Source organism: Molossus molossus, unplaced genomic scaffold, assembly GCF_014108415.1.
Source record: "Molossus molossus isolate mMolMol1 unplaced genomic scaffold, mMolMol1.p scaffold_m16_p_18, whole genome shotgun sequence".
Lineage (NCBI taxonomy): Eukaryota > Metazoa > Chordata > Mammalia > Chiroptera > Molossidae > Molossus > Molossus molossus.
In genome coordinates this window covers 23926216-23952366 of record NW_023425353.1, presented here as the reverse complement: position 1 = coordinate 23952366, position 26151 = coordinate 23926216, and the positions used below count along the sequence as shown (strand labels likewise).

Below are 26151 nucleotides of genomic sequence, written 5' to 3'. Positions count from 1 at the left end.
TATCATAACTGCAAACCTCCTTTTGCCCCACCCTCTAAATATTGTACACCTGAAACTAATACAGTATATCAACTATACTTTAATAAAAAAAATTATAAAAGCAAAAAAACCCCCAAATAAAACAAAGCATCCTTCAAGTGTGACCTTGGCTTTCAGAGAGAAAGGGTACAGGGTTCCCCTGTACCCTGTCTCATGTCATACATTAACCATTAGACTACTTGTGCTAAAACCACCCCAAATCATCTGACTTTCCAGAGGACAGAGGGACTCTACCTCGTTAGCCTTGAACTCTTTTACTTCAAATGAATTTGGGGAGGCAGTTTGGACACAAATATTCTGGTGTGACAGCAAGTTAAAAAACAATGCACAAAATGTACTGTCCGTGAACATCCTGCCCTTAACTGAACAGATATTCAAAGGTTCACTCGTGGTTTACTGAGTCCCACTGTGTACGGCATACTTTGTTGGAACAGAGATGAACAGGAAATCTTTGCCCTTAAGGAGTTTAGAAAGATATGTAGAGAAATAAGAGCAGTGCATGTCTGACTCACTACTAGGTAGAAATTAATGGGTATCTTACCATGGTCTAAAGTGTTATGAGAATTCCATAGCAGGAGAGATGACTTGATTTTGCAAATAGTCTAGCAAAATGAAAGGGGCATGTACATTCCAGGGAAATGCCCTGATGAAGTCTGACTTGGTGCACACATCCAGAAGGGCCCGCTGGACTCTGTGTGTGAGTCTGGCACAGGACAGCTGTGCAGTGGCGCAGCTATAAATCAGATGCGTGAATGCTGTGCCTTTAAGTGGCTGGCTTGCATTTTTATTTTGATTCTGATATAGTTTTTTTCCTCTCTCTCTTTTTGTTCTACCCCACAGGTAATGGCAGGTGTCTAAGGAGGACTTTGCCTTGCAAGACCAAGTCCTGTGAAATCTGAGTTGAAAAATAACTGACTTGGAACTTTTTGGAGCACCTCTCTATAGTACATAGGATGCTGCCCGGATCCACATATCTCTCAATAAACACAATTAGATCTTTTTAAAAAGGGGGAAAAAGAGACTGCTTTGGGAGATTAACTTACAGCGTAACATTACTGTTACTGCTACTGTGAGAGAGGTGGGGACTATCATTCCAGCATTGGACGCGGGGAAAGTGGGGCTCAGAAAAGTGAGTTGGTCAATGTGGTGCCCTAGCAAGTGGCAGGGCCAGGGTTTCAAAAGGCTTTCCTCATTCTCTGCTGCCTGCCGGAACCAACTCTCTCTGGCCCTGGGCCTCAGTTTCTTCATCTGCCTAGGCTGTCTCTGCTCCCTTCCAGCTCATGTTCTACAGCCTCCAGCCTGTGCCCTCTCCCAGCTGCATTCAGGTAAATAACCGGTGGGTGTCGAGCTACAGGCCAAGCGCAGGCCCCTCCTGCAGTAATTGACCCGTGACCTCCTGGGCTCCTGGCCAGCCCTTCTTGAAAGGGAAACGTGCAGCCCTTGGGGACAGAAATTAGTTCCCGTGTGCTGGGACTGCTGCCACTCTCCAACATCACCAACTAAAGAAACGTGTGTGGAAAACACCAAACACTAGTGCCGGCAAAGGGGGAATTCCTTGTGAGTAAATAGTATAGCCACTCCCCTGCCCCCAACTTTCACCTCAGTCGCTGGAAGGGGAAGGGACAGGGGCAGGTAGGGTTCCTCTCCCCCTACAGACCATTGGATTATCATGTAAAGAAAGTCTTTTTTAACCTTATTTAAATTGTAATTAGCATCACCAAAGAACTAAGATTCATTGCAAATACTTTACACAAGGCTTCCCCCGCCCCAGGGGTGCCTATTAGTTTAAACAAGTATTCCCAACTATTTTGTTTTCTGCGAAGTCTTGGCATTTAATGAGTCTCCTTCTCACTTCTAGCGAAGTCTTCACGAACACATGGGCGACGGAAACGGGGAAAAGAAATGGTCTGGGTAAGTACAGACATCGCGCAGCTCACCTTCTGAACGCCTGGGTTGAGGTCCTTGGCCACCTTTGCCATCTTCCTCGGGACTGGAGAAACAGCGCCCGGCTTCTCAGGCAGAGGCGCGAGGGCGCTCAGCGGGGACAGCGGTGGCTGAATGGCCAAGTTCGCGGGCCCAGGAGGAGCTCTGCGCGCCGCGGGGCGCGGCGGGTCCTTTAATTGGAGAGTGGGACTCCCTCTAAAACCTCGCCAGCCAATCCGCGCGGGCGCTCGCACTTGGCCAGCCAATCCCAGCGCGTGGCTCCCCCCTCCCCTTCGCGGCCGGGGCCGGGCCGGAGGCGGCCGCGAGCGCGCGCGGCCCTGACGTCAGTGGTGCGGCCCCTGCAGCCCAGGCGGCTCACATCTGTCCCTCGAGCGCAGGAATCCGTCCCCACGCCCTTCTCCTTTAAAGGACAACGGGCCAAGGGTGGGGCGGGCCGCTGGGCTCCGCGATTCATTCAGGTCAAAAGGGAGCGTGATCAAACAGGAAGGCGGAGGTATTTTTAGTGAGCTGGGTCCCAAAATAAACTCTGAGCTGTGTTCCCCTCCCACCCTTCTGCCTCGTCGTCGGAGGGCTGGAGCGGAGGGGAGGCAGGTGGTATGCAGCGGCATTGCCTTGGCTGGCCTTTCCCAAACCTGGGCAGATTTTCCAGTCACTGGGGAGGAGGTGAGAGTCCAGCGAGTAATGCATATTTTAACGTAGTGTTTATAAAGCATTAATCTGCCGTTTCTAACTTGCTCTGGTGCAAATCCTCCTGCTTCAGTGAGGGAGAGACTTTCCGGATTTTATAGATGCCAAGATGTACATCTTCACTGCTCCCGGCGTGTTTCCTTCCTGACGACCATCACTCCCATTTGACAGGGGAAGAAATATGATCAGAGAGGGTAGCTGGTCCGAACTGAACTCTCCAGCAAGGCTTTAACCCGAGGCAGGGAATGAGAACTCACCTGGGCAGAAGGGGCAGGGATTACAAATCATAGTCTGGGGAGTTCGTATTCCAGCTACTGCAGCGTCTAACGTAACTGCTATCCGAGCGCTGGCCAGGTCTTCCCTCACTATGCCCTGCTCTCTGCCTATGAACCACATTCCTCTATTCAGCCAGTTCCACAGACGTGGGTCCCAGGGGCGTGGACAGGGGACTAAACACAAGCCCCTTTTCACTCTGGGGAGAAAACTGCTCTGCCATGTGGGTTTCACCTTGTAACCCACATTCGCAGGGCCAGAAAACAGGGCTCAAGTGGCCTAAAATAAAGCCAGGATGCAGGGGGACTGAAGGGTGGTTTTGTTTCAAAGTACATCATGCGGGACTGATTTGGAGATGCAGGGGGAGCTGGGACTTTCTAGGACTGTCTTATTTAAGGAGGCACTTTTCTTCTTAAAGCCTCCTTCGTTTGGTTCTTAACACAGCGTCATTTCCAGCAATCCCAGATCTTGACCAATGATCCCAAATTGTGATTCCTTTTTCACGTTCCTGGAAAAGGCGTTCTGTGTGTGACTCCCCCCTCCCTTTTTTTAAGGCAAGGGATGGTCTTTTTCTTCTTCCATGGACTTCTGCCAGAATTGGTGTTTATCCTGCTTGCTTCCCAGCTATAGCCCCAACATCAGCATGTGATAGATGTTCAGAACACATTTGTTGAAAGAACAGAGGTTGGAGTCTGGCTTTTAATCAGTAGTGAGCAGGAGAGGTGGGACTGGGAGAGAGGGTGCAGTACCACACCTGGTCTGGTTTGCCCAAACTTCCAAGGTGGGCTGCATGTTAAACCAGTGTGTAAATAATCTGTAGCCATCAGAAGCCTGGCCTGAGAGAGGTTTCCCTATGAATAGCCCTTTTAGTAGCAAATCCTAGGAACAACGGTGCTGTACTGGGATGTCATGCCCGAAGCCTTTCTATTTCAGAGGTGTGGGAAGGACAGCCAGGAGAATAACAAAGGCAAGCTTTATCCCTTGCAAGCTAGGCAGAAACCTTCCCAGTGAAGTCATTTCCCACCCTTCCCAGGCACCTTCTTGCCCCATCTTGACAAATCATTGGAATAATTCTACCCATCTCGAGAAATCATTGTTCCACAGAATAATTCTAATTTTATTAACTTTAATACTGCTGGCTCCAAAGACAAGACCCCCTTCCCCTCTCCTAAGTTTTACCCTTGGCCCCGTTTTCAATTAAGGGTGCAGATATTGTGACCGTTTCTTAGAGTGTGGAATGAGGAGCTACTGCTTGGAGTGGTCCAATCTCTCCTTTCTGGAAAAAGAACGTGTTGTGGCAGACAGGTGATCCTGCTGCCTGCTGGAGCTTGCTGTCTCTCCAGATGTGAGGATGCTGACTCCAGGAGACTGAGAGTCAGTCTTGGCTGGACCCCTGGAGAGACGACTATCATTTGGGGCTGTTCTGGAAAACGGAGGCAACATGGCTGTTATACTGCAGCCTCGCTCCAACTCTGAGATCCCTTTACTTCTCTTTGGGAAAAAACGGGGTCTCTGTTCCAGGCTGGAACAATAAAGAGATCTGGCTTCCCCAAGGTTCATTGCTTTGTAGTGTGGGGGCTTATTAGAAGCATCATTCATCCATCAAGTAGTTTTGGGGCACCTGCCTTAAGCCAAACCTTGTGCTTGGTGCTGGGGACACCCAGGTACATGAAAGAATCTCTCCCCTTCAAGAACATCTTGGTATTATAAATATCCCTGGGGCTCTCTGGTTGACAAAGCTCTCTCTTATTTGAACTTCAAGACAACCACTATGAGAGAAAACAGAGATTGGGGACAGTCAAGGGATCTATCCAAAGTCACACAGCCAGTAAGTGGCAGAACTGAAATTAGAATTCAGAGCTTCTAACTCCAGACTGTGTCCTTTCAGTTACACCCCAGTGCCTCCTACAATGACTGTGGAGGATTGATTACAGGGGGGGAAAGTGAGCACCTGGAGTAAGATGGTGGCATTGTTCTCATCATTATCACTGGGTTTGCCCTAATGGGAATTTTTGACTCATGCTTTTTTCACTATTCATTCATTCATTCATTCATTCATTCATTCATTCGACAAACATTGAAGTGAGAACTACACTGTGCCTGAGCTGTGGATACAAAAGACAGTGACTAAGAGAGGAGAGGTTCCTGCCCTCACACACTTCTATTCTAGCGGTGAGAGACAGGCTTTAGGAGATGAAGAGATGATGGGATAAGGGAGCGACAGATGGCAATGAGTGCCTCTGAGGAAAGAAGTGGAGGAGGGATTTACTGTGGGTGTGGTTCCTTCAGACCAGGTGGTCCAGAAAGGCCTGGCGGAGGAGGTGACATGTGATCTGAGACCTGAAGAAGGAGAATGAGTCAGCTATGAGTAGAGCCGCCATGGAAAGAACATTTCAGAAGCCTGGAGTCATGAGTACAAAGACCCTCAGGTGGACATGAGCTTGCTATGTCAGAGGGATCATAAGGTCAGTTTGGCTGGAAGGTAATGGGGGCAGGGAGAATGCACGAGAGGACCCGAGACGGGTGGTCAGGGATTAGATCGTGTCGAGCCCTGTAGATCACACTAAGGGGGTTTGCATTTTTATCTGAGAACAGTGAGAAGCTGTAGATCACTGCTTTCCAACGGAGACATAATGTGCGCCATGTATGTCATTTTACAGTTTCTAATAGCCACTTAAAAAAGTGAAAAGAAATGGGTGAACTATTTATATTTCATTTAACCCAATATATCAAAAATATGGTCATTTCCATCTGTGATGGATATAAAATGTTATTGAGATGTTTTACACTTGTTCCTTCACACTACATCTTTGCGATTTGGTGTATCTTATATTTTCAGGACTTCTCTGAGATCAGCCACCTGGCAAATGCTCAATAGCTACAGGGGACCAGTGGCTACCATATTGGACAGAGAAGTTATACAGAGTTTTAAACAGGGGTGTGGCAATATCTGATTTACTATTTAACTCACACTAAGGACACCCCAGTGGTACTAACAGAAACCTGGCTAGTAACTGTCAACCCCTCATGATCAGATGGTGAGACCGAGAGGCTGGGAACCCATAGCTGAGTGTCTGGTCTACTCTGTGTTTCAAGCACTTGGCTGGCAGGGGGACAGTCATTTGGCCAAAGTCATAAAGCTAAAAAGAGGCCAAGCGAAACTCTGAATACAGATCTTTTGGTTTCATGCCAGACACTTGAAGAAATCCCCTATAATCCTAGCTCACAATGATGAAGCTTTTATTGTTATAACAAGCATGGCTTAATTGAGTGATAGCTTCTCTTTGGTTATGATAGTTTTAAAAACATACTGTGTTTGTTAAAAATACTCTACACGTATAATAATCCACGAACCACACAGTATATTTTAATGTGTATTACTTGATATACATACAGGGTGGGGCTAAAGTAAGTTGTGAGTATGGAAACAGAGTTTATTCTTGTATTATCTACTCATTATTGTATTATTTTCCAAATGAACAACTGTAAACCTACTTTTGCTCCACCTTGCATACTATGACCCACATAATGTATTTTAATTTTTATCAACTTGGACCATTATTTGTATCACCTATACGTGAATTGTTCACAGCTTAAAATGTTTGGTGTCTTTCCTGTCATTCCTATAGTAACTTTAATTTTAGAATAACTATTTAATTTTCTCCAGATTTTTGGATGCTCTCCTAGATCAAGAAAGGCTTTGCCTTTAAGGCCGAAACATCTGGATAAAAACAAAACATGACTGTTGGACCAAGTATTCTGCTGCCCGATAGCCTTTCTTTGACAGGGACAGTGAAAGACACAGGGCGATGCCCCCATCGTGAAGGAGCACTGGCCCAGGAGTCCAGAGCCCTGCATTTCGATCCTAGCTTTGCTAGAAATGGGTGGCTGAGCCTCACCTGCAAGGCCACTTACAGCTCAGATTTGTTTTTATTTACTGGGAGCAAGTGATCCTTTGCACTGCGGATCAGATACACATCCCCTCTGACGGTGCATGGAGCCATTCCCTTCTTTGCCAGCAGACAAGGGAGTGGGAAGAGCACAAGATTTAGATGCAGAAAATCTGTGTGTTTCAGCCCCATCATGGGGCGAGCTCAGTGATTTGGGCAATCTATTTAAGAGTCTCTGTCTCTGAAGAATGAGGGTAATGATGTTTACTCCTCCTGCCTTTCAAAGTGTATTCGCATGTTCATCTATAACTATCTGCAGTGGGCAGAATTTCGAGGTGCAGAATTCCAGTGACCCAGGTCCTCATGTGATCCCCTCCCTGTGAATATGGGGGCGGGGTACCTCTAACTTGCTTCTGACCATGAGTATGAGGCAAAGGTGGTGGGATTTCACGCCCATGATTATGCTGTGTCTTTGGCAAAAGTGAAGGGATTTAGTAGATGTAATTAAAGCCCCTAATAAGTTAATCAAAAGAGAGATCATCCTGAGTGGGCCTGTAAAAGGGGATCTGTGCAAGTTGGAGACAGAAGAAATCTCTCCTTAGATCCTGCTGGCTTTGAAGAAGCTGCCTGGGCTCTATATCTGTAAGGATGTGGATTCTACCAACAACCACATGAACTTGAAGGAGGACCCTGAGCCTCAGAGGAGACCCCAGCCTCAGCTGATGCCTGCATCACCGCCGGTGAGGCCTGAGCAGAGGACCCACTAAGCCATGTCTGAACTCCTCACTGATGGAAACCGTGGCAACTGCGATGATAAGTGAGTATTGTTCTAAGCGGCTAAATCCTGGCCTTTGTTCCACAGCACAGAAAACGTTCTCGGGATTCTTGGGTCGGTTTTGAAGGTTTCATTCTCTGCTACTTCTTGGAGTGAAGTTTGCTACCCCTTTTTAAAAGAAATGCTTCTGGCCCTGGCCAGTTTGGCTCAGAGATTGAGCATTGGCCTGTGGAGCAGAGAGTCCTGGGTTCGGTTCCTGTTAGGGGCATGTACCACACACAAAAAAATAAAATAAAAGAAATGCTTCTGTTTTTCTTCATTTGTAAAGCTTCCTGGGGCAATAAGTTACATGCGTTGAGTATCTCCTTTTTAAAGTAGCATTTACTCTTATCAAGGAGAAGATTCTAGTTATGGTCCTGAGGGACTGAGTCATATTGTACCTTTAATTCCCGTCAGGTCAGTATAATATTTAACGCTACACTCAGCCTAGCCATCGTGTGTGTGTGTGCGCGCGCGCGCGCGCGCGCGCAAATCTCTATCACCTGGTTTCCTGCAGCAGCCTGCGTAGCAGGAAAGAAGTGAACAGGTGAAGTGAACACGTGCCTGGTATTTTCTATGTGCCACCAATACTTTAAGATGAAGTTGTTTTTTAAATTTGATTTAATAAAGTTTTATTTTTCAAAATGCGCAGCTGGGGGGACCTGTTGTTCGTGCCTCCTCACCAGCAGCGGACAGCCCCACCCTCGGTGTTTCTGGTGTAAAATACTTGAGCTCTGTGCTTTGAAACGAGTTTAGTAAGTCCTTTCCGAAGGAGCCGTGGAAGGGCTGCCCGGGCCCAGGCTCCGTGCGTCCTCCGTCTCAGAGGCAACGGCGGGGGATGTGAGCTTACAGCTGGGGTCCAGCTGACATGAGCCCGGTCTCGGGCCTGTGGGGATGAGGCTTGAGTGTGAAACACTGGGGAATGGGGAGCAATTGGCTGAGCTGGACCCTCGGTCTAAGCTTGGATCACTGTAATCTGCTGACCTGCATGGAGTTTGCAGCCGAGATGCAGCAAATATGTGCTGTGTTCTTCGTGCCCAAGGGGAGTGAGGCGCTGCTGTGACTCACTGTGTAGGGTTAGGGGGTCAGTGCTGCAGCTCCAAGTTCCTAGGCTAAGAATGGTTTTGATCTTGGGAGGAGGGGGCTCGGGGAGGGGTGGGCTAACTTGGGGGGACTGCGTGGTGGGTTTGCAGTGGCCTATCAAAGGGATGGTTTTCCAGCCTCAAGGGGCATGCCCAGGATAACTGGTACCAAGCGCCATTTCTGAGCTACCATCAACCTAACTTTGCCAGTCTCTATGCAAGGGCAGTTTCACTGTATCCTCCCAACAACTTCCTGTGGCAGGTGGTCTTATTCCCATTTTATAGAAGAGCAAACTGAACCCTAGTAACATTAAGTGGTTTTCTCAAGGTCACAATTCAGGTTGCAGAGCCTGAATTTGGACCTGCATGTACCAGACTCCAAAGTTGATACTGTTAAAACCTACAAAACAACAACTAAAGCACCCGCAACCATTTCTTGGGGTGTCTACCACATGCCATGCTCTGCTAACCATATGTAATCCCTACACGATAGGGTCTGCATCCCTAGCATGGAGGTAAAAAGTTTCATCTCCCCTTGCCACACATACACACTTACACCTGTGGTCTAACTGTAGCTAACCCTCAACAACTTAATTATGGGCACTATTTAGAATAAAATTCAATTTTAGAATAAGATTCTACTTAACAGGTAATGAGGAAAATCAGGCCTGCTCAACCCATCAGAAAATGTCTAATTAGGTGTGGGGGAGCATCCTGGCACCCCTGTTTCTCAGAAGTTAGGAGACAGGACATAAAAATTAGTATAGTTAAACTCATCATTAATATCTTCTCATTATCACATTTTCCATTCTGTTTGCCACATTGGAATTTAATTTTCCAAAACCTCATGAACCTGCGTTCCCTGGTAACATCTCTCCATGGGATATCGAAATCACCCTATGTTCTGGAAAATGATGGTGAAGAGGTTTCTGGACGATACCTTTGGGGCAAAGTTGACATATGTGGGTTTTGTGCAGATTGAACTATTGAGGTCCTGTGTGTGAACGTGCATCATATGTGATTTGGGACCAGTCCTGTGCTTGGGCTCAAGGCCAAAATTAGGTTGAATTGTGAAGGAAGTGATATTTGGCTGAATCCATTCCTCTCTGCTTCTTGCCTGTCCTCATTGATAAATTGACCTATGTGAGCATCCCATTCTGACCTACTTCCTGCGTCTTACTCCATGCTGCAGCCTTGATTCCTTTTTCTGCCCATCAAAATCTACCTGTCCTAAGTACCATCCTCTCGGCGCCCCTCCCAGCCTGCAGCTCAGTGGGTTTGGCAGCTGCTGAGAAAAGACTGAGGGTTTTGAAGTCAGGCGTATCTGACTTTGAACTCTGGTTCTACTTCTTATTAGCTACGTGGCCATGACAAGCTAACCTCTCTCTTAGACAGTTCTAGTTGTCAAATGGAAGTGATCAGCCCTACCTCAAGGGGGCAGTGCCCAGCTTTAGGGAGGAACCTGTGTAAAGCACCCGACTCATTTCTTGGTGCACAGTAATGTCCATAGTTTCTTTCCTCTCCCAAAATTTCTCTCCCTTCTAATGTCTACTCAATTCTTCCTGTTTACCACAAATATAACGGTTCCCCATTATCGTTTTCTCTCTCCTCAAGGAGATGAAAGTGCCATGTTGGACTGGTTCTGCACAGATCTTTTACATGTGTGTCAGTGACAGATAATGGTTGCGTGAAAGCAGGGGTGAGCTTTCTTAGATGACCAGTGAGCATTTACCCAAAGCAAACAGGGACTGGGAGTAGAACAGGACCTTAAAGGTCCCACCCTCATCTCTGTGGCACCCAGCAGGATGTTTCCTACCTCTGCTTGGAGGCTTCCCATGTCCAAGAGCTCTTTGTGTCACTAGTCAGTGCCGGCAGCTTTGGACAGCTCTCCTCGTTAGAAGGTGCTTCATTACCTTGGGTTGGCACTGTCCTCCTGGGCTGTCACCCATCTTTCCAGGCTTTGGAACCTATCTCAGAGGCTCTCCCTTTCTCACACAATGACAGTGGCTCTATTGGAAAACTGTGATCATGTGTTCATAAGGTCTCCTCTCTGTTCTTTCCTCCAGATTTCAGGCATCTTCTTATTCTGCCTAAGCTGTGGTCCACCATTCCATCCCACCTCATCGGCAGTTATCCTTCCTCCTGTGTTGGTGGCTGTGGTGCACCCTGTGGAGGGGTAGGAGCACCAGCTTTGAAGTCAGACAAATGTGTTTCAAATTGCTGCTTGGGTACCTGCTGGGAACCTCGTTTACCTCCCCAGAAAATGGAAGCAATTATACCAGCCTCAGAATACTGCCATGCAGACTAGATGTCCTGATTTATAGGAAACATGTGGTCTAGTGCCAGGCAGGGAGAAGGTGTTTGATACCTTGCAGCTGTGCAATTATTGCTTACCAATTGCCAGGTAGGTAGGCACCATATTTGATTCTCTTAGAAAATCTTCCCTGTGACCTTTAGGGTTTTGATCAATCTGAATTTGAGAGTTTTCCCGTCCCGTTTACCAGGAAAATGGCATTAAATGTGTTTCACTTATTTCATTACAATCAAAGATCCTTTGCAGGAGGATAGAATAATCAAAATACTGTTCAGCAATCTTTTTAAGTATATTTGTTGGAGGCAGGTTTTAATTTAAAAACAATTTGACTCGTCTATGGCTTAACCATGTACATCCTAAGAGGCCCTCTGGGAATGCAACGGAATGTCCAGACGTCCATGGGCAGAATTCCAGAGCTTCTGAAAGATGAGTGTGTCCTGTGTCTGATGAACAAGGTATGAAGACACCAAATCCCTCTGACGAAGTCCAGCAATGCCTCGCCACTGACCAGCCTTTCTCGAAAGACTGCATGAGCTCACCCAAAAGAAAGGGTGGGTGGGAGATTTCAGGAAAGATTCTTAGTAATCAGAAGTCAGGCAGTGGAGGCTCTGGGCTTGCGAAGATTCCCCCAGTTGTTCTCACAGCCCAAGACACATGGTTCGGCTGTGATGTCATCTGACACGGATAGACACACCGAGGCCGGAAACTGTCAAGCAGATCCTGGATTATGATGGAGGTTGGGGGGGTGGGTGGAGGGGATGTGCAACTTGAGGGCCATGTGAGTGTGGAGTGAGTAATGTTTTCCAGGATCTATCTCACCATTGATGGGGGAGGGAAGAATTGAACTCTAAGACATCAAAAACAGTTATTATATACCTCCCCCCAAAGATCCTATCTTTTCAAGTTAAAATCCTATATTTAGTAGTCTCATCTTTTGTCATGGTAGAAAAGTATTTTCATATTCAGTGGAGTCTAGATAACCAGTTCAACCGTTCATTCAGGCAGTCGATCACTCGGTCATTTGGTTTGTGGCTCAGGCATTCAGTCTGTCGTTCCATCTGTCCATCCGTCGTTCAGTCTCAGTCACTCGGTAAATTACTGTTGCATATCTTTCTGTACCAAGAGCTCTGATGGGTGTTGGGCATGTGCAGTGAAAAAAGTTTCACAGGACTGACTCTCCTTGGGAAGACAGGTCTTAGACAAGCAATTACAACAAAAAGTGACGAATGGGGAGCGTTATGATAGGAAAGCGTGGGCCCTGAGGTGAAAGTTTAGTTTGGCTGGAGATTACAGTTTTTATTACCTAAAACATCAGATTCAAGTGGCTTAACTTCTGGGGTGCCTAAATAAATAACTCCAAATACTCCTCCATTAGGAAGATTAAGAGCTAATATTTGTGGAGCTCTCGCCATGTAGCCAGGCACGGAGCCAAGTCCTTGACAAATATGCTCACAACTAATCTTCCCAGTGATCCTCAGTTTGAGACTCTGAGTATCCCCATTTCACAGATGAGAAAGCTGAGGCTCCAAGAGGATAAGCCTCTTGTACGTAGTCACATAGTGAAGTGGCAGAGCCAGAAGTTGAACCCTGATCTGTCTTGATTCCAGAGCTCAGGGTAATAACCGTGAACACCCCCCGCCCCCAATGTGCCCTGGAAGTGGAAAACCTTTAACAAAAAGCACTGAGAAGTCAGGGCAAAGAGAGCGCCCGGACCTTCCTGGTGTATCCAAACAGCCAGGAGCTCTGCAGTGAGGCTTGTGGCCCAGGGAACAAGAGCGAGAACTTAGGGTAACCAGGTCAGAGAGCATCTTGACGTGAGCTATGTTCCTGCATCCCAGAAGGCATAAGAAAGCTTTGCGGGAAGTTATTTGTAACAGTAGAAAGACCTTAGGCAATCCAACTGAAGTGAATTAATCTTGTGCTCGCACGTGCATTTTAAACGTAGCTAGAATAATATAAACCGAATTAGAAAGCCTGATGTCCATGTGACATCTTTATTTGGTTGTAAAGCAATCCATTACACATACTCTCCTTCTTTTTCAATGATCAGAAAAACAAAGTGAGTCAGTCATTTTTGTAAAAATAGACCTAATATTTCAAAAGAAAATAGTTTTCTTAGAGAACATAGCCTTCTCTCTATTTTTTTCTCTCTCCTTATGTCCCTTACTCCAACTCTGTAATATGTATCTCTTGTCCAGATGTTAGATCATGTTGAGCTAATTTGGAAATCTTCATGCTTAATTTAGAAGTGATTCATTTACAATTGAGAAGTACCTAAGTTTGGCCAGGGATAGGGTTATTTGCTGGTGGTGGTAATTCAGGCTTGCCTGTGAGTGAGCCGTCTTCTATTGCTTGAGATGCCACTCAATTGCTACGATGACTCAGCTTGAACCTGGACAACCAGGAATACGATGCTGACCTGCCTCGGCAGCTTCTCTTGTGTCCCTCATATGGTTGGAGATGATTCTGCGCTAAGGGCACTGCTGAGTTTATGCCACATATTCTCAGTGAAGAATGAGTGGGTCATGTTTCCATGTGCCTCCCATTCAGTTCTTTTTGGTATTCTGCAGTTACCACAGGATTCGTTCATATATCATCTCCTTTCCTAAAGGGATTCTTTTACTCAATATCTCATTATCAATAAATATGCTTCCTTTCTTTCCAGGCTCAAGAATAGTGAGCCTCAGAACCCCATATAACTACAATGGTACTGCCTCTTCTTGACAACAGCTAGTACTACTCTACTTGTGCAATGTGGCAGTTACCATTGCCACCATCACAGTCACTATCATCACAACCATCATCACCATCACCACCATCACATTCACTACCACCACAACCACTACCATCATCATCATCACCACCATCACATTCACTACCACCACACCCATTACCATCATCACCATCACATTCACCAACGTCATATTCGCCATCACCACCACCACCACCATCACATTCACTACCACCACAACCACTACCATCATCATCATCACCACCATCACATTCACTACCACCACAACCATTACCATCATCACTATCACCATCATCACATTCACTACCACCACAACCATTACCATCATCACCACCATCACTTTCACTACCACCACGACCATCACTGCCATCGCTAACATCACCATTGACACTGCCACCACCACCACCACCATCACCACCTCTTCTTTTACTACTAGCAGGCAATATTTTGGAACACTTACAATGTTAGAGACACTGGTTAAGTTCTTTACATGTTGTATCTCAATTAATCCTTGAATCAATCACATATGGTAGATGCTGTTTGGATCCTGATTTTGGTCAGCTAGAAAAGTCAAGGCTCAGATAAGTAAAGTAACTCACCTAATGATTTACCATTAGTGAATGGCAGAGACCTTATCTAAATCTGACTTATCTGACAGCATGCTTTTAACCATGACATTGGTGTTTTCTGCCTTCATGACCTTTTCCACCACCTCCTAACGTATCACCTCTGTGCTGTATTTACGTCATACCAGTGCCTGGCACTCCTGCACTTACTCAAACAAAGCTGTAAGAGCAGAGCAGTCATCTCCAGCGTGCAGGGCTTCTAACCTACTGACACTTGACCACAATCTGCATCACCCATCAAAGTAGATGTCACAGAGGAAAACCAAAGTCCTGCATTAGCATGGACTCAGAAGGGTGGTTTTTAAGCTCCTGGTCTCCTCTCTGTGGCAGATACTTTTCTTGTCAATCTCCAGGCAAGAGAGTAATTTTCTAAGTAGTTCCTCCTCTTTGCTACATGACTTCTTTTCCCTATTATACTATGATTTTTTTTCCTCTCTTGAGGACCTTAGTTCAAGAGTCTGAGGGCATTTATAAGCCTTTGTGCAAACTTTATTTCTCTGGATCGAACAACTCTAACCTTTGCCTAGGAGGACCTGGAGGTGTGTTTGGTAATTGAACATTATCCCATAGTTTCTAATTTCAAGGGGCCTCCAATGAATGATGATTCCTACTATTGCCTTTAGACTCAGGCAAGCATGGCTCCTATCCTGGGGACCTTACTCTGGCCCTCTGCTCACCCACCCCTTTCAGGATTAGGTTCCCTGGACCCAGAATGCTCTGATTGAAAAGCCCCAATCCCACCTCCAGAGCAGAGTGGGCTTCTTGTCTAGGGCCATTCTCCTCCAAGGATGGATCTTATCACAGTCACCCCTAAACCGTGGGTGGTGGAAACCAAGAGGTGGCTGTTCATGGGTTGTGGATGGAGTTTAAGTATCTGCACTTATGTGAGCAAGACTCCTTGGAAGTGCGGTGAGGGCAGAGCTAGGAGTAGGAAGAAAAGATAGACATAGACTAGAAGCCAGGGGGAGTCCCAGAGCTCAGAACTCAAACCTGGCCTTCCAGGTTGTTTTGAAGACATTTATCATGATAGGAGCATGGAACACATTTTTATTGAACAGTGTGTTAGCCTGATTAGTAACATCTATATTTTTAGACATACGACTATAGAGACCTCTACTTATACCCTTTGGCCCTGGGTCCCTCAAGTGTTAGGGATTGATTGGCTTGTTAGCTACCACTAGAGCAACCAGTTATCCAGTTTACCTGAACTAAGGGTTTTCCTGGGAGGCAGAATTGAAAGTGCTAATGGAGAGAGACTTAGGCGAACTGGAATAAGATGAGTGGATCCCTAGACCACTCACTATCTATAATGTAGTGACTGCTATTGATTTGGATAACTATACAGAGTTCAGCCTTCTTTCTGGGGCAAGAAAGAATCTCTATGTATGTTTTCATAGTGATAGCACACTGGGAATCCCATGTAATGATAGACCTGCTCTCAGAGTCAGGAGATAATTAAAGGTCATTTAACCACAGGTGGGGCCCCGTCTGTGTGTCAAGATGGAGCCATTAGCATTAGCCTTTGTAAACCTCTACCCACGCTGCTACTTCTATTTGTTCCGCCATCTTGTTTTCTGAATTCTTGGGAATAATCTCATTAATTAATTAATTAATTCATTCATTCAAATGAAGGAAGAGCAAATGAAGTCAAGAGTAATAGCATTCCAAGAAAAAGGAACTGCCAGAGCAAAGGCCCTGTGGCAGGAACATACATACTTGAAGATCTAAAAGCAGAGCAGAGGCACGGGCTGCGAGAGGAGGTGCAAGATGGAGTCTGAGAAGTAGTGAGGGGCCAGGTCACATAGGACCTTAGGGGCCATTGTCAAGACTTTGGATTTTATCAAGGGCAATGGAAAGGCAGTGTGGCAAGCTGAAAAACAAACCCCAAAGATATCCACACCCTAGTTCCTGTAAATATTATCTGTGTGACAAAAACAGACTTTTCAGATGTGATTAAGTGAAAGATCTTGAGATGGGGAGATTATCCTGGGTTCTGCAGATGGGCCCTAAATGCCATCACCTTGATCCCTATAAAGAGGGAGACAGAGGAAGGGTTGACTGAGACAGAAGAGGAAGTGCGACCACAAAATCAGAGATTGCACTCACATGGCCACAAGCCAAGAAATGCTGGTGACCCCCAGAAGCTGCAGGAGGCAAAGAACGGTTTCTTCTCTTGAGCCTCCAGAGGGAGCATGGCCCTGTTGACAAGCCGATTTCAACCCAGTGGTACTGATGTTGGGCTTTAAGCCACCGTGTTTGTGGTCATTGGCCACAGCCAAGGAAAGGGTTATGGGCAGTTCTTAGCTGTAGGCTAGAGTATGACATGTGAATTACATCTTTCAGTGATCACTTTGAGTGCCACGCGGGGCAGAGATCGGAGAGGGGCAGGAGCAGGGGCAGAGAGACCAGCGGGGAAGTTCTTGGCGGGCATGCAGCAGAGGAGGTGGAGGCAAGTGGAACATGCAAGGTTTTCTTTGGAGGCAGAATGAGACTTGCTGACCAACTGCCGTTGGGAAAAGCGGACTCTGAAAAGTCATCAACAACTTAGTCTGAATATAAATGGGCTTTTTCTTCCTAGGAAACTTGTAATTTTAAAAAGAAGCTTGGAGATAACCCAAGGGTGGGATTTTAGGCCCAAATGTGGAGAAAGGTGCTCAGTGGGTTGTGGGCTGGTGGAGTTTTCCTATGGCCCATTCTACTGAGCTGCCCACCTGCTCTGCTTATAAGCTGCCACACCCTTTTGAAGAGGTAGATGGGATACAGGGAACTGGTGGTATTTTTCATGTCACCTCAAAGGGAATTTTTGTGACACTTCTGGGGTGGGGGAGGCATCTGAAAGATGTGGCCCGAATGCTACCATATTGACATCCTTCTGACGTTTCACATGTGTCTCATACTGGTTCTTAAAATTCAGCGTGTATCCAGGTCACCTGGGAGCTTAATATGTCCAGCAGATTCGAGAAATGGGGCTCTGGGGATTCTGACCCTAGGTCGGGGCCTGTTCTAGGACAGCGTTCCTCCGACTTTAAAGAATCTGATTCAGCTGGTGGGGGTGGAGCCTGAGATTCCGCATTTCTGATGCGCCCCCAGGATGCTGGCGCTGCTGGGCTCTGGACCATACTTGGAGTAGCAAAGTTCACAGGGCTCATCTTCAGAGTTTTAAGTCCTCATGTACCAAGGATGAGCCTGACTCCAGTTTGGATGTGGCACCGCCCGTGTCGGAAACAAAGGCAGCCCAGGTTCTCCGCGGAGCCCCCTGTGCGGTGGTCCAGCTGTGATCTTGGGAGCAGATCCTCTCCCCTCTAAACCAGGGGCCCTTGGCGTTCTCTCCTGCTGAGCTCATGAATGCCTTCTTGCCAGACCCAATGGGGGCCAGCTTCCCAGGCTGGGTTATGAGGCTGAGGTTGGTCAGGCTTGCCCCTTCCGAGCTTGCCGTGGGCCAGACGACTTCCTCAGCCCGGCAGTTTCTGTCTTGCTTGGGGCCCCATGAGGGTTGGCACGCCACAGTCAGCATGATGTTTCTGACACAGTCCTGGCCATGCTCCTCCCCTACTTCAAACCCTGACCTGGCCCTGGCCAAGCTCATTGGCTCACCCATAAAGCTCACTTCCACCTCCAGCCTTTAAAATCTACTACCCTGCCCCCTCACATGGAACCTCCATTAATTCCTTGTTTCACATGCTCGCTTTCCTTTCTTCCAGGCTTGAGGAGTCACCGTTTTACTGAGAAACCGTCCTCAGATGATGGGGAAGGAGGCAGAGGAGAAGAGAGAGGAGCAGGATTTGGGCGTAGAGACAGGCAGTGCTAACTAGTGGTTACGGGCACAGGCTTGGCCCTGGCCGGTTTGGCTCAGCAGTTAGAGCGTTGGCCCGCAGACCAAAGAGTCATGGGTTTGATTCCAGCCAAGGGCACATACCTCGGTTGCAGTTCATCCCCAGCCCTGATCGGGGTTGTGCGGGAGGCATCCAGTCAATGTGTCTCTCTCATATCCATGTTTCTCTCTCTCTCTCTCTTTCCCTCCCTCCTTCTCTCTCTCCTCCTCCTTATCACTCTATCTGAAGATAAATGGAAAAAAATATCCTCAGGTGAGGATTAAAGAAAAGAGCACAGGCTTGGGTGACACCTCAGCTGTGTGATCTGGGATATGTCTCTGAGACTCAGTTTTCTCATCTATTAAATAGAGAATGTAACATGTTTGTGTCAGGCTGTGGATGGGCTCAATGAGTGAAGCTACTTACGAGGTGTAATTTTGCACCAGGCTCGTACTAAGGGTGGAGATCAGCAGTTCAGACTAGCTGCTGCTGTCTGGCACCCTCTCCTCCCCTTCCCTCCCCCCTCCTCCCCTTGCTTTCACTCTCCGGGTCTCGGGGCCTCGGAGAGGTGCCGTTCTTGGCATTTCCTCTCGGTGAAATTCCACAGCGGTGGGACGTATTGATTGTAGTCCAGAGACTGTTTTTGATGATTGACCAACAGGAGTGGTTTTGGGCTGTCCATTTAGCTCCATTATCAGCAGCACTTTAAAAGGAAATGAATGGAAATGCTCATTATTCCGGCCATTAGTCCAAACTTGGAGTGATCAGGAATCTCGAGGTCCAAACATTTCCTCTGTAAAACTTTGTTTAGCTTGGAGACCAATGTCAACACAATTAGGTTTCAACGTCAACAACATGGGAAGGTTTGAAGTCCAGGACAGCGGAAGTCTTTGATACATCTGGTGTCCAGGGCCACAGTTAACACCTTCCTTTCTAGTCTGGGCGTAGGGGGACATTTCAGAGTTGTTCCGACAGATGACATAATCAGGAGATGACATTAGATTCCAGGTATGGTTATGGCTAGAATGATAGGGGTTGGGGGTGTGTGTCTTTGAATCTGTGCAGAGAAGATCCAAAGATGAGCACTTGCTGAGGTCTAGCCATCTCCTGATGAGACATCGTTTATCCTTGGATCACCTCCAGAAAAGAAGCAAAGGCTTTGGTTCAGGCTCTTTCCTCCACATTCATCACCACATGTTTCCAAGTACTTAGCAGCAGCTGCTGTTGTAGATGCTGGTGTGCAGAGTGAAGCGAACACTTGGACATCCTTGCCTTGGTGGAGCCCACGTTCAAGTTAGGGGGCAGCCTGAAGTCTCGTAAAATATCTACTTGCCCCACCTGAATTCAGAGGCACAGAGGATTCTCAGTCCTGGGGTGGTGGTGGTGATGGGGAGAAACTTGAAAGATCATCTAGACTCTTGGTTCATTCTCTTCCTGGAGAATATTGTAGGAGCTGTGAGCCGGCATGGAGCTAGGCAGACTTCAACCTTCAGTTCCAGAGGGTCCTGTCTCAGCCTCCCTACCACCCCACCTTCCAGTCTCTGCTCTGCTTCTTTGATCTTAAGAACACCCCTCAGCAGCCTTGCTAAGGGGGCTTACCACAAGGTAAGTTTTTTTTTTTAAGAGAAGGGGCATTTTCTACCTCTCCAGGCCACCCATTCCATCCCAGAGCTCTATAGACTACAGATTCGACCATTTTTTCCCCACCCTGTTCCCTGACTCTGAGCCCTGAGGCTTGGATCCAGCAACACCATCATCACTGGTGTTCTGATTTTTTCTTGAAGGTGCAGAGAGAAGTTCCTACTCCTATTACCCTCCTGGGTTCGGGGCTATTATGGGCTTGGCTACTGTTCTTTTCCCTGGAAGGGAGAGAGAGACTCCAGTAACATTTCTTCTCCTAGTTTCTCTATAAAGATACTGGCCTAAGATAGGCCTCCTTAATCTCCTCCACCCTCTGTTTACCTTTTTATCTGAAAATATGACTGGATTTGCAAATCAGCCAAAGGAAACAGAGACATATTTTTAGGGCTGGCGACTTGCTTTTGGAGCCTGCCAGTATTTATAAGGCTGAAACGACTTCTCTGTTGCTTGTGTTGTGTGGGAGGGAAAGAAAACTCACCTACAGCCCTGGGAGAGCAGAGTCAACAAGCTGTGCCCGCCCCCTGGCTGCTGAAAGCAGTTTTTCTTTCACTCCCAGCCCAAGCCAGGTGAAATCCTTCCAAAGGACAGCCCCGAGACCAGACCAGGAGAGAGACCAGACCAGGAGAGAGACCAGACCAGGAGAGAGACCGGACCGGGAGAGCGCCTTCTGAACCCAGAGTGGTGCAGACGGCAGAACCGGAGAGAGGGTGGTTGCTGTTCAGAAAAGCTCTGCTGGAGATTTTTGGAAGTGACTGGACTTTGTTATCTACCAGGCAAGAGTTGTGTGATCTTCAAGCCAGCAGGCTCAAAAGAGCCTAGAGATTGTATTGATTCACAAAATCAGTCGAGACCTTCGAGACCCCAGGCAGAGGGAGGGGAGTGAAAGGACTTTTATTTTCTTTAGCTCCCTCCAAGCTGGTTTTGAGCCGCATGTGTAGGTAACGACCCCCACCCGCCCCCCCAGAGCTGGCTGCTGTTAGGGAGGTGCCCAGGGGCTGGGCCACCCCAGTCCTCACGACATGCCTGCAAGTGGACTCTTTGTCCGTGTTGTCAGCAGTCCTCAGTTTCACAGAATTAGATTAGTAATGACTGGGTTCATGAAACACTAAAAATGACACATTTTAATAATGCAGCGAACAGTCATGACCTGGGCTGGAAAACATAAGCTCAGACTGACTCACATCTAAGAACAGGGTGCCCTCCTCCACCTCGTCGGAGGTGACCATTGTCCCGAACCCCACGTCCCCCACCCTCTGGCTTCCTCTCTATGCAATCGGATGCATCTATGTACATTCATATATATATATATTCATATATATATATATGTGTGTGTGTGTACACATTTCATTTTAGTCTTTTTTGCTTTATATAAAAGGCTACCACACTTTACTCAATTTTAGGACTTGGTTTTCCATGTAATACTTTGCATTTCTCTGTAGTTCATCCATAGTGACGGCTGTAGAAAATCACCCTACATACTGCTTACTAGAAGCATTGCTTCTGTATCCCACGGTTTATTCATGCCATCTTCTACTCGGGAGTTTTTGAGTGACTGCCAGACTTTGGCTCTCAACAGAGTGACCTTTGAACATTCTTGTGCCTCTGGGTTTTCCAAAGTGGCTGCTGATTTACACACTTACGAGCAACGTATCAGAAAGCCTCGCATTACACATCACAGCTAAGCACTGTTTCAAATTGTCATATCTGAAAATTTTTTCAAGTAATAGACATAAAAAAGTGGTCTCTCGTAATTTTGATTTGCATTGTTTTGAGCACTAAGGATATTGAACATTAATTCATATGTGTGTGTGTGTGTGTGTGTGTGTGTGTGTGTATGTATGTATGTTTTGGACCTATGTTTCTGTTTTGTGAATTGTCTGTTATTTTGCCCATTCCTATTGCCTAGGTTGTATTTTACTTACTGATTTTTTGATGGCTTTTATAGTTCTTGTTACTAATTCAAATGAAAGAATTAATACCTGCATTTTCTTAGTGGAGTACCCGAGTGTCCAGTTGTTCGAGATCACGTAGCTATCCACGCAGGGCGTGGCTGGCCCGGGTGTATCCTGGACTCCGGGGCCACGCTGGCTTCTGCTGCAGAGTCTGTGGGCCTGGACTGCTAGGTCTGGTTCCTGCCCTCGCTGTGCCTCCAGCAGGCTGAGGGCGCTGGGCTGGGCCCCTGTGTCTTTGCCTCCAGTTCCCTCATCTGCGCAGTGATAGCTTGTCTTCCAGCAGGGCTCTGTGCACCTCTCTCTACTTACTTGATTCTTATACTTTTAAGTACCAATGTGGACGCTGCCTTCAGGAAGGAATGTCCCGGGCAGCTCCCTCTTCATCTTGTCCAGTCCACGGGGTGGTCCTGGAAAGCGGTCTGGATGAGTTAACTCCTCCCCAGTCACAGACTAGGAAATGTTGGAGCCAGGGTTGGAACCCAGGTGGAGTGGCCCCACAGAACCATCGCGAAGTGGGTCAAGCTAAATTCCTGTCCTTGGAGAGCGCGTGTGTCCTGGGACAGACCAACGTTTTTACTGTCGTGTGATTGAAAGTGTCTGGATGGATTCACATTAAGCGTTGATGGTGTTTACTTCTGGAGAGAGACACTGGGTTGAAAGTGAGAATTTGTCTCATTTTTAAATCTCATTCCTTCGTGTTTTGTGAGGATTTTTATTTTTTACGTGAAATAACTCACATTTTGGTAATAAAAAAGTCACTATATGTCAGATATAAAACGAAGAGGTGTGCTGGAGGTGATAACAGGTGTAGGCTCGTGCTGGGAGAACGACGAGGCAGCATCTAGCTCTAGAGGAGGAGGTGATGGAGGGTTTTGCAGGATGAGGAGGAGTGCACTGGATGGAGGTGACCACTTGGGGAGAAGCAAGTGTAGTTGCCCTCAAAGTAAAAAAAAACCAAAAAACGGTTAGCCCAGGGCATGGGACATTGGAGGTACTCGCTTAATATTAGATTTCCAGTCCAGCACCCCAGGATACAGGGGGTGGCTGTTTGCATGTCTCCAGGGTTCTGCTCATTAATATATTAGTTAAGATTTTTTGGTAGGCACTGGTAGAGAACAGTACTAGTTTCTCACAGTACAAGTCTGGCCATGCAGGGAAAGTGAGGTTACTCTTGCTCATTCGGCCAAAGGGGCTCAAATAGTCAGCGGCCAGTCCCCACACCTCTCTCTCAGCTTGCCCCTCAGGCAGTCCCCCTGACCACCCACCCGCCTCCCCAGAGCTGTAGGCATAGGCAGGGAGGCAGACTGCTCTCCCGGGGGCTTGCCCCAGAAGCCTCCGGCTCCCTGTGAGTGACTCAGATGGAACCGGGCACCATCCTGAACCAATCCCTGTGACCAGGCGATGAAATGGCCATCTGATGAGACCTGGGTACAGCAGGTGCCCTTGGCAGTAGAACTCTCTTCCCCCTGACCCTGAACACAAATGGGAGATGGTGTTTTCCCTCCAGGAAAATTAGGACGATGCTCCCAGAAGAAGAGAGAATAGATGCTAAGCAGGTAAAACCAAACCAAACAGAAAAAGCAGGTCTTTAGAAATAAAAAGTTGTTTTATTTATGACATGAGCTTAGGTAGGGAGTCCCTGATAGGTCCACATGGACACTCCTCATGGGTCTCTCTCTGAGCTCATGAAGATTTTGGATTGACCAGGGGAAAACTGGCGGAGAACATGGCTCTTTCTGTTTCTCCCACTTTATCTCTCTTATCCATTTTTGGATATTTTCAGGCTGGGAAAGTGTGACCTTTTGGAATACATTTTTAATAATGTTTCTCATCCAAGAAATGACTTTTATAGACACTCATTCAAATCCACTGTTTTCATTCTTTGTGTTTCCAAAGGTGAGCTCCAGAGGCTGGGTGAGGGCGACTGCATGAGGGGTAGAGTTCACTCCCAAAGTATGTTAGAAGTTTCAAGGTTGCCATAGACACAGACATTCGCAAGGCCACACGTCTCTAAGAGGTCTGGGATGTCTATTGTGGTTTTGAGAAAGATATGTTCTTTTAATTTTTAAAAAAATTTTCATTTTTTTTAGAGAGAGAGGAAAGGAGATAGAAACATAGATGTGAGAAACATCAATTGGCTGCCTCCTGCACGCCCCCTGCTGGGGATCGAGCCTGCAATCCGGGTATGTGCCCTGACTGGGACCTTTTAGTCCATGGGATGGCACCGAATCCACTGAGCCACTCCAGCCTGGCTGAGAAAGCTATGTTCTTTAGAGAGTTCTTTTCGTGACTAATAACCCTTTCTCAACTGGCACAATTACTTCATAATACATAGATACTCACAACCTAAGGAAGGCACCTGATTAGGGATTCAGACTCTGGAGTCAAACTTGTGTTCAAATCCTGGCTCTACCACTTATTAGCGGTGTGATCTTAGGCAAGTTACTCAACCTCTCTGAGCTTTACTTTTTCATCTGTAAAATGAGGACCACACTGGTGTTGAGAAGACTAGAAGTGACAATGAGTGTAAAATTTAGCCCAGGGAGAGAGCAGACCCAGTCTTTGTCCTCAAGGAGTTAAGATTAAAATGACTATTAATAAAATAGACAAGCCCCTGTAGTAACATTATATAGCAAGAATGCAAATGTTGGCTTCTAGTAGTCTGGATTCGAACCCTGGCTGTCCTCTAACAACTGTGTGGACTTATATTCTTATCCATAAAATGGGGACAAGGATACCACCTTGCAGAGTTAGGAGGTGAATTAAGGCAATTTATGTAAACCACTTGGCACGATGCCTGGCACAAAACAAGTGCCCAGCCAGTGGTACTATCCTTCACCTCCTTTTCTTTCTGAGAAGGTGGGTGAGCCCACCCCCTCTGTTGCAGATGGGCTGACTGATACTGGCATGGCACAAACCAGCTGAACTCATGGGGGTTAAGAAGAGAGGGTATTTCACAACACATCTCAGACATTGTCATTGCAGTACCAGAAGCTGCCAAATCCCCACCCCAAGTACCCAGAAAGTGCCCATTACATTATTTCCTCTTTGAACAGGATCGGAATTGTAGGACAGTGCTACACTCATAGCAAGCATCCTTTGCCACACAAGGAAGCTGCGTGCTGAGGACCAGGGGTGACCTCGGCTTTCCCCCTGTAGCCGAGTTGTACCGTGGTGACTAGCACGCCTCTCTGACACCTAAGCTCCCGGCAGCTCCTAGTGTGAAGCCGCATGGCATTGTACTCCCGTCACAACCTGAGAGGGCTTCAGCATCAATTAATTGCAATGTAGGGATCTGGGTGGCAGTGCTTGGCCTCCAGAGTGAGCAGGTCACTCACTGCCAACAGTGCCAGCCACCTCCCACCGAGGGGGTGCTGCTTTTCACCCGGCTGCAGCTCGGGCTGCCAAGGACAAGGCGGTGACCAGGTAGCATGGCCAGAAGCCCGGGGTGGGTTTGCCTGGAGCTGAGACACCCGCACATTCCCTTTGGGTATCATCTGCAGAGGGGGATAGTAAGGATACAACATGACAGTTATTGCTGGTCACTTATTCTCATCCTAACCTGTTGTCCCTTTCTGTTCAAACCCTGGCTTGCCTCCTCTTCCTGTCCTGTTTCCCACGAGGTCCTCCATGTCTCTCATTGTCTGACTCAATAGTGTCTCATGGGGCAGCCCTGCTCCTGGTTGGCTTGACAGAAGCGGAGAGCTCCCTATCCCCCAAACTGATCCCCCTTAAATATATTCCTCACTGTCTCCTTACAAGGGCCGGAAGGTCTGCTCTGTCTAAGATGCTGGGATTTCAGGAGTCTGATGTCATGGGGAAAAGATCACCTAGGAGACCAGCACCCAAATCCATGGGTGCCTGGTGTGCGGGTCAACTGTTGCTGGGTAACAAATCAACCCAGCATCTTGGGGTGTATAGCTTCGCTTGTAGGTCTGTGAGTTGGCTTGTGTGATGGCGTGGGCTTTGTTGAACGTGTTAACTCTGGGTCCGAGCTGAGGGTGGTGGGTCCCTGGGGGCCCATTGCATGGGCATGGCAGAGATGTTGGGGGGGGACAAGCTGGAGGGCACAAGCACATTTCGAGCCCATGCTTGCAGCACATCTGCTCACATCCTATTGGCCAAAGCAAGTCACATGACCAAGCCCAAAGGAAAGGGATGGGATCGTAGAATCTGCCTTTGCAGACGACTGCGTGGCTTCCATGACAAAAGATACTGGTTAAGGAAGACTTCCAACCACATTCTATGAGGCCAGCATAATTCTAATTCCAAAACCAGAAAAAGACACTACGAAGAAAGAAAACTACAGGCCAATATCCCTGATG

The 26151-nt window shown here is 47.2% G+C and overlaps 1 protein-coding gene across 1 annotated transcript in view; it reads right to left on the bottom strand.

Moving 5' to 3' along the window:
- The window catches only part of LMCD1 (LIM and cysteine rich domains 1), a 58127-nt gene extending 56000 nt beyond the window's left edge, over positions 1-2127 (bottom strand). The window contains exon 1 of the mRNA XM_036266909.1: positions 1977-2127. Coding sequence (XP_036122802.1) covers positions 1977-2018 — 42 coding nt within the window. The 5' untranslated portion in view covers positions 2019-2127. The remainder of the gene's footprint in view (positions 1-1976) is intronic.
- Between the last annotated feature and the right edge of the window lie 24024 nt (positions 2128-26151).